The 16,980-nt window shown below is 36.3% G+C and overlaps 1 protein-coding gene across 1 annotated transcript in view; it reads right to left on the bottom strand.

Moving 5' to 3' along the window:
- PCCA (propionyl-CoA carboxylase subunit alpha) overlaps window positions 1–16,980 on the bottom strand; it is a 270,532-nt gene that overhangs the window by 137,150 nt on the left and 116,402 nt on the right. Inside the window, exons 14-17 of the mRNA XM_050975683.1 lie at window positions 16,631–16,705; window positions 11,453–11,521; window positions 10,593–10,668; window positions 84–194 (exon numbers count right to left, since the gene is read on the bottom strand). Of these exons, the coding sequence (XP_050831640.1) occupies window positions 84–194; window positions 10,593–10,668; window positions 11,453–11,521; window positions 16,631–16,705 (331 nt within the window). The remainder of the gene's footprint in view (window positions 1–83; window positions 195–10,592; window positions 10,669–11,452; window positions 11,522–16,630; window positions 16,706–16,980) is intronic.

Raw genomic sequence — 16,980 nt, 5'->3', positions numbered from 1 at the left:
GAGCATGTCAGTCTAAAAATATAAAGGAGCAATAATCAAAACAACACTGCTTAAGAAAATAAATATTTCCAAATGGAACAAACCTTTAAAACCATCAGGATAGACTTCAGGAAGGAATTTAGTGCTGATGTCTCCCTGAACAAAGCGGGGATGGACGATCACTTCTCGCAGTAAAGAAATATTGTGAGCCACACCTGAAAACAAAACAAAAAAATCAATACAAAATCAGGTAATATTAATAATAAATTACAGTTAAGAAAGTACTTATAAAAATATGAACTCCTATATTTCTGGAATAAATACTCGTTCACAACTTAGATACCATATTACTGATGTAACCAATGCAGATTTACCAGTTTTGCTTTACTCCTGCTTCAAAACCCTTTTAAACATTCAGTTTAATTATAAAGTAAACAATCTAAATTGTCACCTCATCAAGCCTAATTCAAACACCTAGCTGAGTTAAGGACAGGAAGCACAACCAAGACACTTTTGATTCAGTTATAGAAGATGTAGGCAAGACCAGAGCCATCTCCTCGAAATAACAAACTAGTCATGACAGTAAATATTAGCTCAATTCCACTGAACCCTAAATGGAAAATATGCACCATGTGACACCCCAATCACAGTAATGAAATACAGTAAAAATTTTAACCACTTAACATATCATTTTACAACATTTTTATCATTTGTAATGCATAAGAGACTCCTGTTTAACTTACAAAAAAATAAATTTATTGTTCCCTCCACACGTTTTTATCCTCCACACAAGGTTTTATCCAACCTTGCCTGGTCAACTCTTTTATTGAACAGCCTGGTTCCCCTCTAGCACCACTCTGTGACTCTGTTAGGCATATAGCCCACAAAAATTATTTACTTAATTTTAAAATTACTTATCACAGAAGCTTTAGAGACACCTTTATCCTTTAATTTCTTTGACTATTACGCAACTTCATATTTTCTGCATTTCTTCATCTCTTTCTCATTCCATTTCTCAGCTTGTCTCCTCCATCTCCTAAATGATTCTATTTTTAATTTAATAAATAATAAAAACTTAATTCTAAACTGCACTTTGCCAGAAGTACTTGCAGTTTAGCCCTGAATATGATGGTCACTAAAAGTCATTTCATTGAAATATTAAATACAAGACAGTCCTTATAGAAGGTGGGGGAGGAAAGGTGGTGCAAAAAAAAAAATCCTTGAGAAAGAAAAAAATGTCCAAATCATTTAAATTATCTTCTCCTTACTGCAAACAATTTTCAAAAAGAAGGTATTCTCTCTTTTGAGAGTAGCATACAGGTGATCTCTGGAAAGTTTAGGATTACAGGTCAGAAAACCACCATCTTTATCTCCAATCTCTTCTCAATTTTAGAAGGAGATCAAACAAATTCTGATGAGCCAGAAGAGTTCCATCTTAATATGACTACACACAATAACACTGGCTCATGAACATTAATATTTGTTAAGAAAAGCTGGAATAGACATGCAGTTCAGGAGCATTACAAGTGGTGATTTATTCCAGGTATGGATAAATGAGGAGCTCCTACAGGAAAGAGGTTATTCGACCTCAGCTGTGCAGATTCTCACCCCTCTGGAAATACAAAGTAATCACATTTTGTCATTGTCAGAGGAGCAGGTAACTCCAAATCACATTGCATTTGCCATATCACATTAACTTTGGCTCTAGCTGCACACCATTAAGTATAAAATGAGGAGCACATCACAAAATAATTCATGGCAAAAGTTTGTCTATGCATCCACATCTCCTGGAAAGCACAAAATTCTGTACTTCACATATGTTTACTCACAAGTTATTAGGATTGTGATGATATGATCACAATTAGAGACAACATGACTCAATAATTTGCAGGGTTTTTTTCTAATAGCTCTAGTTTAAAATAATATTGAAAAAGAATTAATTGCAAACTGGGGTGTTTCAGCTGTAAATTAGGTTATTTGGATTTTTTTCCCTTGTTGACATCTCCCAAAGCACAGACACTAGCGTTACAGAACATGCAAATTGCTGAGGCTACAGGAGATTCTTTTACACTCCTTTTCCTTTTGGGTTTTTCAGTTTAGAAGCATGAACAACATACTTGTTATTTTATATGCAGACCAGTTCAAACACTTTCAAAGCTTTCTTTCCCTACTAGTCTGCTGCTGGTGTGAATTTTCAAGCTCTCTGTGTGGCCGTCACTGAAACCACTTTAAACACACCGAGTCAGACTCGGCCTCATTGAATCATGAAGTCACAGCTTTAAAGAATTGTTCATGAGCCATTAAATAGCATAAGACACAAGCAGTTCAATGATGACATGATAGAAATTTGTCCATTTGATTAAAAGAAGATCCTTGCTGCTCGCAACCTAAATAATCGTTCACAGACCCCGACTCCATAAACACTGAATGAAAGTCACACTGCATCTCCACTAAGCAAAAGAATGTAAAATCTTATAATAAATGACCATAACTTAGAAACAAGTAATGTCTGTCTTTGGCTGCTACAAATTCCCCCCAAAATTTCTAATCTGAATAGTAAGTTGAAATATTCCAGAGACTTCATCTATTACAAAATCAAGACAAGGATGAGTCCTTCAATGCTGCCCAACTTTGAATTCAGGATTTAAACATGCTACAGTGTGGTAACCAGATCATCTCGCATTTTTCTTTTCTAAACTGCTATAAGATCCCTGGTGATGACATGACAGAGCTTGGTGTCTCAACTGACTGCCGCAAAAGACCTAAAATCAAAAAAATACTATGAGTATTCTCAATATTTCTAATTCATGCGCATCTGAAAAATATGGGGCTTCTGCAATGTTTTAAGCTCCAAAATTCATTTAATAAGTTCAAAAGAGCAGAGAAGCCTAGGTGTTTGGGAAGCAATATAAAATGCATTTTACATACATGAATTAAAAGTTTAATAAACAAGTTTCCCCTTAAAGTATCATGAAAGGCTATTAGTCCCCATGATCGTTATGTGAGCAATGACTGCATGGTTGATCTGCTTCTCTAGGCTGAGTTGATACTTTTAGTGATGTACCAAATCATATGGCTTTAAAAAAAAATTACCAGTGTAATCCTTCAGAAGTCTACAAGTTTTAGATTTGCAATTTAGTGTGACCTCTGTCAAAGTTCATAAGGTCTCCATCTGTGTGTGAGTAACTACTAGGCTACAGAAATATGGACCCCTAGAGCAGCTTGCTCCTGACTACCTGCTGCTTCCAAAACACTGGCCAGACATTAGCCTCACCCTCTCACAGGATCAAACAGAGGCTAACAGGCAGTGCTTATTTCATGCAAAGTTAGACACTAAACTGAAGTATATTGTATTTATATTGCAGTGGTTTTCAGAGAATTTTTCTTTTTCTTGAGCAGATCTGTAGACTGCCAGGAACAAAATCACATTTGTTAGCCTGACAAGCCATGACATTTTCAACAAACAAACAAAATCCTAAACTATATCAATTCATTTCTCCTCCAGAAAACAAAATTTCACTTCAGCTTCATGATTTTACATTGTTAAGGCTGACACAGAACTGCAGTTACAGTTATGTTTTTCTTTCCTCTAAGTCAAAATATAATAAAATATAATAATCACTGGTTTTGTACCTATGTTTTTTCATTTTGCTTGGCTGTAGTTTTCATACAATATTACATTAGTAGCTTCTCGGGTTTCAATTTTTACACAATATTTTCCAGAACACATTTGTAAAAGAAAGCAGACTAGCATTTAAATTATGGAGAGCTAATGAAATTTTTTAAAACTACATATTCATATGCTTTATATAGAACACAAATTGCTGAGGTTCCATTAATTTTTCCACTTAAATTGTCATTATTGCCTAATGAATACAGGAACACACTAAATAATCACACTGTTCACCAGAGCTTATTAGCAACACCCGTTTAAAGAAGGCCTCATTAAAAAAAAAAATTAAATTATAATCAGCAGAAATTACTTCCCATACTGCCTGTCTTTATCTTGCTTCCTTTCCTTCTTCATTCTCTGCCTTAAAAACTCTGCTAAGTACACCCAACTTTTCATTAACTTAGCTACACACTGTAGCCCAACTCCAAACCCATCCTCAAAAGAAAACCCAAAGACAACAATAAAATGCATTTTATAGAAAAACAATTTTATAACAGGTTTATGAAGAGGCTATCACACCACATTTTTACTCACTAAAAATCAGAACTTGGAATGCCAAGGCACAAAATCATAGGCAACGTTTTCACTATAAATATTTACTGACACTAAACATATTCAGTGTTGATTAGCCTTTTTACAGTATTAAGCTTCTGTCATCTTGATGCCTGCAAACACAAATCTGCATTTATCCATGTAAACTTAATTGGAGTCCTACATGCCCCTCTGTAGATAAGCAGTTGAATAGACTTAACTTGCTGATCATTTCAAATGGTGCTAAATGGAACAGAAAAAACTTTATCCGCACACTTACTGACCGCAAAACCAACATGTGGAGCACGGGACTAGAGGTTTCTCTTTTTAGCAAGCCAACAAAGATAAACTATCACTCAACAATTTAAATACTGAATAAGAATAAATGTGATGAAGCTTGAGGTATATCAGTTATTTCTCTAAAGGAAATATTAAAAAAATATTAACTAAGCTCTGCACTGAGCATTATGAAACACTGATTACTCTACTGTTCACTTAAAACAAGAACATTATCGGATTTGCACAGACTATGAAAACACCACTTTCAACACATGAACTTTCCAAGTCCATAATTACCACCCAGCAAGCCTCCATGCTCCTAATACCAAAAGTTTTCATAATATTCCCCAAAACCCTCAACATTCAACTGTTTAACTGTCTTTCAAAGCTCGTGTTTTGCTACAACTCACTTCAGAGCTGGCTATCCATGTACAAAACCCCATCCCAAAAGCAAGGAAAAAAGGGGGTTTTATCTTTTAATTTTAATACACAAACATCCACATAAAATTCTCACATGGGATCAGTGCACTACTGAGCCTCAGAGCTGAACATGTATTCCAATTAAAAACAATATTTCTTTCAGATGCAAAAGTCTGGAGCTCACTGAACTCATACACCAGGATAAAGGAGGAGAAGAAGTCAGGTAAAAGGAGATAATCTATGGTAATATTGTACTGTAAAATCATACATTCAAACTCAAACTTTTGTAACTGCATGTGGTTCTGAACTTAGTAAGAGTTAAGAGGACAGAGTAATTATTTACAGTGTTAGCAAACACAAATGAATGTGTGAATCAGTAGAATAATTGGAAGTAGAAGCTAAGCAGGCTTTGTCAAGAAAAGCAAAATTAAATAAATGTCCATTCTACCACCACCTTCTCCTCAGATATCCTTTTACTTTGAAGATGGGAAATACATCACTAGGACAACTTTACATCTAGGGAAATAGCAACATTCATTTCTTGTTTTTCACTGCCACAGTTCTTTCTCCTTAATAAAAGGGAGAGGGAAAAAAACCATACAAACAAAAAACTTATCTGGCAAAAAAAAAGGTATCTTTTCTTAATTTCCCCTTCTGCACCAATAACATTGCCTTCCTTTTTTACCTGATCAGCCTGTACTTCAATTGCCCTTCCCTCTTCCTTCTCCACAGGACACTGGTAATCTAAACCACGTCCCACAACATTTTGCCGACAAGCTCCCAGTCCCACTGCCTCCCTCGTGACTGGCTTAAGAAAAGGAGAGACCAGGAGCAGCATCTGAGCTCCAAGCAGATGCTACTAAGCATTCTGAAATGATCCTTCTAGTGATTTTGAACTAAGCTTGTTTCCTTCTCTTCTCCAGTTTTGGTTTCCACATCAATACACTGGGGAATCTACAAATACTCTTGCAGAAGTACCCGTCTCTTACCACCGCTATGTAGAAATTGTATGACCTGTTGAAGCACATTTTAAAAGCACAACCAGAAAAGCAAAACTTCATTTCATTTAAGAGCAGACACTATACACTGTTTTTGCAGGCAAATAGGTTTTTTACACACAAGGATTGTTTTGATCACAATACCAGTGAGAGCATTTGCAGGGGCTCAGAACACAAGTAAGTCTAAAACTTACATGTATACTGACATAGAGAAGTATCTTTGAAGTTAAATAAAAATAATTCAGTAATTTATGATGTTTGGATCTAAATTGAAGTTTACTGTGGAAAGCTTTGTACCTGAAATTAATTATTTGAAATACATGATAAAATACTACCGTTGAAGTTGGGTGGTTTTTCTGGTGCTCTAGGATGACCCTGCTTGAGCAGAGAGGTTGGACCACATAATCCACTGTGACCCCATCCAATCTTATTCATTCTGTGATTTGTGGAAAGCCAAGGCCTTCTCACAACACTAAATACAGCTCTCCTTTTTTCCCCCTAATTAGTGTGTTTACAGTTACAAAAGCTCAATACAACAGTTTCTGCTGCCACTATTCTGGCAGTTCTCCACTCAGAGTTAACTTCTACATTTCTCTTCCCCTCAAACATTTAACACTTTGCTGGTTTCTATTTCATGCTTGCTCTTTCACCTCATGCTGGAAAATTCCCCCACTCCCAGCTGGTGGTTCCCTTATTCTCTCTCCTCATTTCTACTCCTTGCTCTATCTGCTGCTTACTCTTTTCTTCAGAGGCTCCTTCAACTCTTCTTTCTCCCTAATGGTCTAATGCATTCCTCTCTGCATACAGCAAGCAGGATCTCTACAGAGAAGGGTTGACTTTATACCAAGACTTAAACTTCATGTTATTGCTTTACTTTTGAATGCTCAGGGAAGATAAAAAGCCAACTGAGGTCAAAGAAAAGATTCCTATAATCTGCACTCAAGGATATGAGCTATCTGTCCAATCAGACCCTCTAGTGAATTGCTAATGTGGTCTACTTGATGCATAACTATAACCATTTCTTTTATTTAAATAGATAAAAATAACTTTCATATACAAACTTTCCAAAACATCATACTGGGATTTATACAAACCTTCACGTGAACAGATTGTCCCCAGTACCAGAAATGACAAAAACATATTAAAACTTTAGAAAAACCAAGAAGGAAAGCACACCATACCATGTTTACACACACAGGGTATACACTGAAAGGCATACTTTCAATACTCTATTTCTGCTGTTCACATTAAACCCTCACAAAATAAACAAAACAAAAAGGTTTCTCAAAAAAGTAAGAGACAAATGCTCAATGGAAAAAAATCATGCCTCATCCCAATGAGCAACAGTGCCTCTCTGCTTGACTGGAATCCTGAACTTTTCACTATTCACAAATCTTCCAGTAATCACTGCACAAAACAAGAAATGTCTCTTCTTGAGAGAAATCTGAGTTGGATCCTCAACTTTAATCACCCCTGAATTATACTGCAAGACTCAGAGATAAAAATGTTACCTAATTAGACCCTTTGTCATTCTGTAGTCTCAGCTGAGATTTTGAATTCAGATCAGGTCTCAGTGGAGAAGTCAGTTCCTGTCAGAATAATTTAGACTGTAAAGAACCTCAAGAGATCATTTAATCTAATCCACAACTTAAAGAAATGCTATCCTAGACTTTTATCTGCTCCCATTAGCAACAATGGAGATATTACACAGGAAAAAAGATTGAGATTATATTCCCACAATCACATTGACCCCATTTTGACTCAATCTTGAGTTAGTCATACTCTTAGCATCCACCAATGAACAGGCTGCAGAATTTCTCTCTTCACTGTGTACAAGTTGTCATCAGCCCAAATTGTAATAAAATATTAATGCATCAGGCATTTTCAGAGCACAGCATTGTTGCAGATATCCCTATTTGCTTAATTCTCTATTTTTAATGAAGATACTGCTATTACAGGCACTATATGATACAGCCTTGGTTGCCTGAGATATTACTTACTCAAATTTTGCTTAAGTCTGCTTTCATTGCAAGTATTAGAGTATTTTTAATATTTAATTATTTTAATTTCCTTCATGATCTTGTCAGGAAGATTCAACTGGGAAGGGCAGCTAAACCATGATTTCAAGGCCAGGTAGTATCCAGTCCAAGAAAACAAGTCAATAAAGACTTGTCTGGGGACTTGTTCCCTGTAGATGGAACAGAGCTAAAAAGGAATGGGGTAACTTATGAATACCCCAAAACCACAGCAAAGAGCCTATAGACAAGGAGCAGCAGAGTAAGTCCTTGACCTTCACACTGCCAACATGCCTCAACCCAGCCCAGATGAGTCACCTCCTGAAGGGTCACTGTGCTACTTCAGTCCTGAATTCTCTGCTGGGACTGCCATGAATGACATTGTATAGAGGCATTTGCTCCAAGAAGACATTTGTCTTCTAGGAACTGGATAAAAACCACTGATTTCACACAGGTCAGCAAGCAACCATAAAAATAGTAGTGACTAAAATTCCTTACCAACTTCTGTCTGCTTTGAACTGGTGACACAGAAGTGATTGGGAAGACTCCATCCTCCATTAGCAGTCCCCAAGCTATGCATTAGATAGTCCTTGACCTGTTACCCAGCTACCCTACATCCCATTCCCATCCCATGTCAGTGAACAAGCATCCTTGTTTACAGAAACTGCAATCCTTGGGATTTTAAATCTGAAATTCTCCCAGTGCACATCATCACTGCAACTGACACTGACTTCAGCTGGTATTGCTTATCTAAAATGCTCTAGAAGAGTTCATTACTTGCAGGGAAAAACACAGTGTCTCTTAAACACCATGCAAACATAAATGTGGCTTCCTAGGATTTCAGAGGGACAAGGGGGCTGTGCTGAGAAATAGGGATCTGGAGCATACTGTTCAGGAAGACAGGCAGTCAACACCAGGTAAAAAAAATTATTCTGTATCTTTCACTACTAACAAAAACTCAAGTTGGAAAAGACTTAATGTGAGGCATTTTACAAAAGATCAAGGTAGTTTAATATTTTATTACATAGAAACCCAACTTTGTAAAGCAAAAATATACACCATCATTTTAGGGTAAAACAAAAAAGTTTCTACTAACTACCCTACCAAGAATCATTCACACAAGGCAAGAGAATTTAATATCCAGAAATGTTCCATTTTAAATAAACACTGAGAAGAAACTACCAGCTGTGTAAAACTACACAAAAATCTCAGTTTTCAAATGGAAACCACCGGCCACTGCAACTAAAAGTGTGTTCTGAAAATTCATCTACTTTTGAAACCTGTAGTACATTACATTTTGTGGTTTGCAGTACTTGAGAAAAAAATTCCCCCTACAGTTCACTAATTACCTCTTTAAATGTTTTTAACAAACTAAAAGCTTTCTCAGATAAATACTACAGAGACATTAGATATGATGAATACATGCATACTAATAAAAAGACTGTAAAAACCTCAAGAATAGAAATTAGTACTTTTCAGATGTAAGGTCTCATATACTTAACAAATATTTCTAATATTTGTGGAACTGTTGTTAGGTACATCTGTGTAAAACACCTAAGCACAAGCAACCAGTTTCCATCCCATATTACAGCACACAATAAAAGACAATGCTCCACATACATTTGCAATATTCTCATCAAATAAAATACTTTTAGCATCACTTGCTATCAATACAACAGAGTGTGAACCCAGAGCCTGTCTCCATTAATAACAACATCAACAAATCCCACCCCCATCAATCTAACTATAGCAGTATAAATTTCTCTCTCATATAAATTTACTCAGCTGCTTTACAGCAGGGGTTTACATCAGCACATTGTACTGCAATAGTCTAATGGCTCAAGTTGCACCAATATAAATCTATGTTAGAGTTAGCAGCTCATTTACAATGGTTAATCCTACCATGGATCTAACTACACTATTTTCCCCTAGACAGATAAATCTTTTGAGTTTGACAGGAGAACTGTACCATTCAGCAGACCAGCATTAAAGCCAAACCAACTTTTACAGAAACTTGACAGAAATTTTACCTCTCTTACCTGAGTTGTCGTTCCTATTTTCCATAAGACACAGAGGAAGACCTAAAGATTTCTCCCACACAAAACATGGCTTCCCTCACCAAAACTCAAAAAGATACAAGTGGTCAGGGCTGATTAACCCTGCTGCCTGGAAAGCCTGGAAGAATGGCTGCATCTCCTTTACCATCAGTGAGCAAGAGCTGAAACACATGGTGATCAACAGCCTACATCTGTATCTGCCCAAACCTAAACAATGACCTTGAAAATTAGAGAAATACATAGATATACACAATCAACCACTGCATTGTGATAATATTTAATTGCAATCAATGTATTAAATTCTTAAAAATGGCAATTACTTTAAATTTCTTACAGTACAACTGCCTTTTCCCCCCTCTACAACATAATAAATCAATTACATGCTACCATTCAGTGAGAACTGTGAGTTTTAAGAATGTTATTTAAATATTTATCCTACAATATTCAAGAGAAAAATGGAGAAAAAAGTCTCTTTAGAGTTGATGTATCTTCTCAGCTTAATTAACACAAGCTTTTCCTTTTTTAATTTGCACTTAAGAAGTGGGAACTTTATTCAATTTGCTAATTACTACATTTTCAAGCTGTTTTCTTGAAAGAGATGACAGCCTATCCCACTAGGAATCCAAATTTCTCTAGTTACCTCGAATTACGTAGTTGTCCAAAGCCTCTTCCATTCTTTTCAGTGCTTCAGCTCTATTAGAGCCATAGGTAATCAGCTAAAGAAAAAAAAAAAGTTATTTACATAGAAAATACCTAGAAATTAGATATTTGTTTCTAGAATTTGAATAGCATTTAAAAATTAAATAGGTTTGTAGAATTTCTGCAGTCATAAAAACCTTTTCTTGACCATTACTGTACTTATGCTATAAAGGCTCCCCAAAACATCAAGAAAAAGCTAAGATCTCTTAACCCACTCAATGAAAGAATGCCAATTACTTTTTCCTTTCTAAAACTTAAAGCATCTAAACAAGCTCTCAGAAAATCAGTTTATAAAATCACTAATGCCCAACAAACTCCTAAGACATCCTTTTTTTTGAGGACTGAACTCTATCATGTCATATTTTAATGTTACTAATATATTCCCAGTGAATTAGAACTAATGCTAAAAGACACTATCAAGCATTTCTTTCAATGCTTCTTTTTGGAAGCCAGGATTACTGACATTTACATCCAAGCAGGACTATATTAAAAAAGACAGATTGGCAGTGTCTAAGTCAGACAATAAAGGCTGGTGTTGAAATCAGAATCTTCTTAATAATTAGAAACTGCAAGACAACTACAGTGTCAAAAGGTAAAAAGAATTTTATTTACAAGTGACACTAAATTTCCTCTACTGCACATCTTCCTTCACTTCTTTTGTATTCCCTTGAGACATGTTATGCCTGGCACTTTTAAAATACTGATTCACCAATCCTTTAAAATGCTCTTTCTCATAAAAGATCTAGGAAGAAAATCAGTACTTCATACCTTTAGAATAATGAGAAATAATGATCAACTCACTTTTGAGATCATGGGATCATAATAAATGCTAATGTCACTTCCTTGTTGTATACCACTGTCAACACGTACCTTCAAAAATAAGAAGTGAAAATAATTATATATTACTGGAAAAAAAATTTCAACATGAGGATCAAATCCACCCATTAGCCTTAAACCATAACCCCCACAAAGCTTATCACATACATTATTCCCTCTGGAAAGACTCAAATAATTACTTGTTTTCAGAGAACCTGGGAGGAGGGAAGGGAAGCTTTTTTTTCTTCACCAGCAAAAAAAAACACTTGCAAATTAGTCTCTCCTTTATGAGAAACTTGACTGCAATCTTGAGTTCACAGTCAAAATTCTCTTTTGTTCTCCAGAAGGCACAGTAAACACAGTAAATCTGATCTAACAATTTCAGCTGTGTTACACTCGCTTCAACTCTAAACACGTTCAATTCTGATTTAATCCCTGCAATAAAATACAGTTGTAATTATTTTTCTGACTGACACCTGGCATGAGGGATGACCCTCATAATCACAGCCTTTCTGCATCTATATGTAATCACATCCCTCATGTTCTGCTACTGCCCTTCCAAGCGCTTCAGCAGGAATGGAAGTAGGGAGCATTCAGCAGGAACTTTGGAGCTCTGCTTATCAGCTCCATAGGAATACTGAGCCTATGGTTTTCATGTCTGTAACACTTTCCTTCTCTCTCTCACCCTCTCAACTGTTAAACTTTTTTTTTTTTCTGTTGCTGCTCTTCCCCCGAGGCTTTAATGTTTACACAGCTTTTTCCATGGCTTTGCTTTGTAAGGACACAGCCCCAATTAAAGCTCTGATTCTGCAATATTCATGGAAAAAAATAACACGAGTTCAAAAATTTCTTTTGAAGAGGCTGATTGCTGTTAACCAGCCAACAAGTTAGTTTGTATATTGCTGATTCTTGTTTTCATCTCTCAGTTTGATTTCATCACTGTAACAATGAGGTTAGCCATATAAAACTTTTCAAATGAGCAATTTCTGGGGAATAAATATTTATTAAATTGCTGGTTTTGAGCACTGGAATTCGAAATATTTTTTTATAAACGAATCAAAATAACTCGAGTGATAAACACATTCTGGGGATCATAACGATGGAGGGCTCTAATCAAAGCTGTTGAAACAGCAGGGCTCTGATATACTGCATTGTAAAGGGGTGGGAAAGAGGGTCCTGGAATCTCACTTAAATCTTCACCTGTGGGAAGGAACCTTTGTAATAAACAGCAGCTCATCTGTCTGCAGCAAGGCAGAAAAAGGTCAACGCAACGGCTGTTCGGCCTTTAATATTTTAATTTAGGCAATTATCAAGAGACCACATGTAGAACCTCTTGTCTAGAGAATCCACATGAGGGCATGATGATGACTTTATTATCCAAATGACATAAAAAGATACCCTAGCAGGTGTATTCACCTTCTTCAGTAAAAACATCTGATTAGTTCTTAGGACATATTTATTTTACGAAGAAATTAACTTATTCACATGTTTGTATTCACGTATTTATATTTACGTATTTACATTTTTTTCTATACTTATTCACATGTGCAGGCAGTATTGCTTCTGCACCACTTTAATAGATTCTTATCTGAATGTGCTTTATCTGTGCTTAACTGGGCTCCCCACTACTCACATCAGGTACATTTAACACTACCTACTGATAAGAAGGTAGTTCAGACATGTCATGATTACAGAAAAAACATGGACTGTATTTCCCAGCTTCCTTTCTTCCAGCTGCTAAACCATCCTTTCTCACAGAATGGCTGTCCATGTATGAAGTCAATGCACGTGTTCTCACATTTAAGTCAGAAAGAATTAATTTGCCTACTCAGCTCCAGAGAAATCCCCTGCCCCTGACATTTTTTTCTAATAATAAATACATACATACTCCACACATACTTGAATTGTACTGTGACTTTTGTCACTGAAGCAGCACCTATAAAGTGATTGCACACAAGAAGTATTGACACATGTACGTCATCTTTTGACAAAGAAAAAACATACAAAAGGTGCATAATAAGTCCACAATGAGCAGGTTAGTCAGTCCCTTAAGTTAACTAAGACTTCTGAGGCTACCAGCTGTATGCTCTGCCCGGCTCTACGTTTCTGTTCACGTACAACACAGGTACGTGACCACTACAAAATTCACGTTTTTCCCTAGCCACAATATCTTGAAAAGGCTACAGTGAATATAAACTACTTAAACTACTGCACAACTTCCTTTAAAAAAAAAGCTGGAGTCCTCTACGGAAGTTAATTTTCATAAAATAAACTCAAGATAACCAAAAAAATGACAGCAAAAGAGAAATACATTTATACTATCTTAAATTCTCCCTGTGGTGCTTACATTTTCAGAGCCTGGTAACAGTAGGTGATTTTATAAACTATATGGTGTGACAGAATTTAATGAATATTGGATGAACAAGAAACCCTAATTCAACAGCTACTCAGTATAATGTGCTGAACTTGATAAATAATAGCAATATTTATTAGACCTCCAGCATTTACTTCGGTTTAATATAGATCCTTTCTTTTACTCAGTATTTAAGATATTTAGGAAAAGCTAGGGTTAAAGGTCCTACTGTAGCCTAGAGCTCATACATATTACAGCCCTAACACTTTATTGATGTTGTATTATCCTCATGTGTTATTACATTAGGACAACAGCAAAATGAATACAAAATGCCTAAGTGGGAGGGGGCTGGGGAGAAGCACAATCTGTATCCCAGTCCTGCAATGAACTCTTAATACATCAAATTCCACTTAGGAACACAAGAGATTCTAATATTTCTCAATTCTTTGCTATATCTGAGTCTGAGAATTTTCTTTTCCTAGTAAGAGTCATTAAAATATCAGACTACTGCTCACACTGACAGACAGAGAGCAATGCTGGAACTCTCCAGATATAGCAGAATATGTTGTGTAGGAGTACCAAACATCAAAGCTTACTATCAACACATAAGGGGCTGGTTTATAGTCACCTGCCTTCAGCTTCATTATCAAAGATGAAAAAAAATTTGGTATTTATGAGCACCATGTTCTAAGGAAATTAGAAACTACGTGACACAAAAATAGCCATCATATTCTTCCCTATGGCTAAGGAAAACATGGCTCTCACACAGCCATGCTCACCAGTTCCATCAGCATGGGCAGCTGACACACAGGCATGGTAGGCAATCAGAGCTAACTTGAGACACAGAAGAAATTAATTGCCAATACATTTGGCAATACACATAAGCTGAACTTGCTGTGACATGCTACAAGTGTCTGCTAATTTTTCTCAAAGCAAATTGTTGACAATCCTAAAACCTAAAATGCAGAAAACAAACACCACGGCACAATGGGCCTGTAACGCTGTACCTTTTTAGCCACATTAATTTTGTTCTTAGCAGCATGACATTCTCAGGAGAGAAATTAGTTTCACGCTAGCAGAAATATATGTATTAAGACACCAAATCATGAGTACCTACATAAAAATAGTTCTTCTATTTTTTAATATGACAGTGGAAGTAAACAGGAATAGAAAGCCTAGAGACTCCATATGAGCTCCTCAACCCAATGCTCTGAAGCCTCCAGTGTAATTAAAATCTCTTTCTTTGGTACCACGATGGACTACGTGAAGCAATCAGGCGTCTCCCACCCTTCATTTTCAATTCACCTCTCCCCCTAAGCACAACTCCCAGCCCACCCCATCTACCTGACAAGTGACAGCCCAATCTGATTAAATGCTTGCAAGGGAGGGGACTCATGGGCCTCCATGACAGGCCAAAAGTGATCACCATGGAGATACATAATTACAGCTGTCAACGCGTCTACTGTCCTGCTGGCATCAATTTGATTGCTCCCAGCAATAATGATAGACAAAGCTTAGTGTGCACTCTCCTACACCCAATCACTTTATCTATTCCGTGGTCCATTTAGCTGACATGCAACATTCACACAAGCAAATAACAGCAGTAAGCAGAACATTTAAGGCATTTTAATTGTTTTTTCTTTGTATGGATGGCTCACAAGCGCAAATGTTATTACATAAAACTCCTGCTGCAGCATTAATTGAAGAAAGATTTGGTGGGACAAAGACTGTAGGGGGTATAGTTTGTCCATTATCACTTGTACTTTCAACAGGTCTCACGTTTGGAAAATTGCAAATTGCAAAAACTTGCAAGGGCAAAATGTTTGACATCGTGTTAGCTATTACAACATGGTGAAAACTTCTAACAACCACTGGAGTACTCATTATAAATTCTTATTAAATACACTCTTTGTTTCATTAAAAAGAAGTTTAGATACATCCAGTGATACCTTTTTCCCTCATCTCCTCTTTAAGAGCACATAATGCCTTTTAGATCTTCACAGTTTTTTTCTGCTTTCAGGCTTTGAACACAGCGTGAAGCCTTAAAGACCAGAAAGGGTCAGGTCCCTTTGGAAAGTACACGGGCAAAAACAATTTAAAAAGCGAAATAAATCATATATCCAATAACAACTCCACATTTAAGATTCCTCCTGTAATCTCTCAGTATTTTCTGTGCAAGCAATCAGACTGAATAATTGTATTCACAGATGGTACAGTCTCATCATTGCACTGACACAGTGTCACTCATGTATATGTGCACTTATAATTTAAAACTACCTTGATTTTGCAGAAGGGCAGTGTATTTGCTCTTTACACCCAGCAGAAAACACTGTTTGCTAAACACCTATTCTATACTGTTAGGCTGTATCCTCAAACATGTAATAACCACCACCCTAAGAAACTCCTCTTTAAAGTCTACAAAGCTAAACAAAAACCACTGGCAGTTTCTCAGCAGTGTCCCCAGTTCTCTATGCTTAAAAAGCTGACTCAACAGTTTACTGTCATTTTTAATGACCACAAGTACATTTACTAAAGCTGGGTTTGAAAAACTTAAGCTGAAAGTTATGGAACAAACCATTTCAACATGTATTGGTTTCCTGTTATACCCAATCTGAACATTTTTAACCCAGTTTGGAACTGTTCACTTTTAAGCAGTTTTTCAAGTTGCACAAATCAGTACTGCCACGTCCTGTCCCCAACTCTGGCAAAAAGCTGGAAAAAAGGCCTGGCTTACAAAGCTGCTGAGTATTTATAGTCTTTATATAAGAGACACTCAAGCACCTACAAAAAACCAGAACAGAGTTACTTACACTTGGCACATGCAATGGTTCCTGATACTGAGACAGTTTACCAATGGATGGCAGGCCAAAAGATTTGTAGGGGTCCTGGAAAAAAATTCAACATGAGAAAGCATTAAGCTTTTGCAGATGTGGAGCAGATAATGTTTAAAAGCTTTAAGTATAACAGAAACTGCTACTGGAATGACTCTGTTTTTTTGCCCAGAATTACTTGTGTCAAAAAATATTTCTTCATCCATCTGCCCTCACAAATCCAAATAAAGAAATGGAAGTATATAAGTTCTCTTGCATCAGTTAAAAAAAAAAAAGGAAATAAGTATTCTGCACCAGTTACAATATACCAAAATAAAATATACAAAGAT

Source organism: Serinus canaria, chromosome 1, assembly GCF_022539315.1.
Source record: "Serinus canaria isolate serCan28SL12 chromosome 1, serCan2020, whole genome shotgun sequence".
NCBI classification, from domain to species: domain Eukaryota; kingdom Metazoa; phylum Chordata; class Aves; order Passeriformes; family Fringillidae; genus Serinus; species Serinus canaria.
Note: the sequence above shows the minus strand (reverse complement) of the source record. Positions and strands in the feature narration are given on the sequence as shown.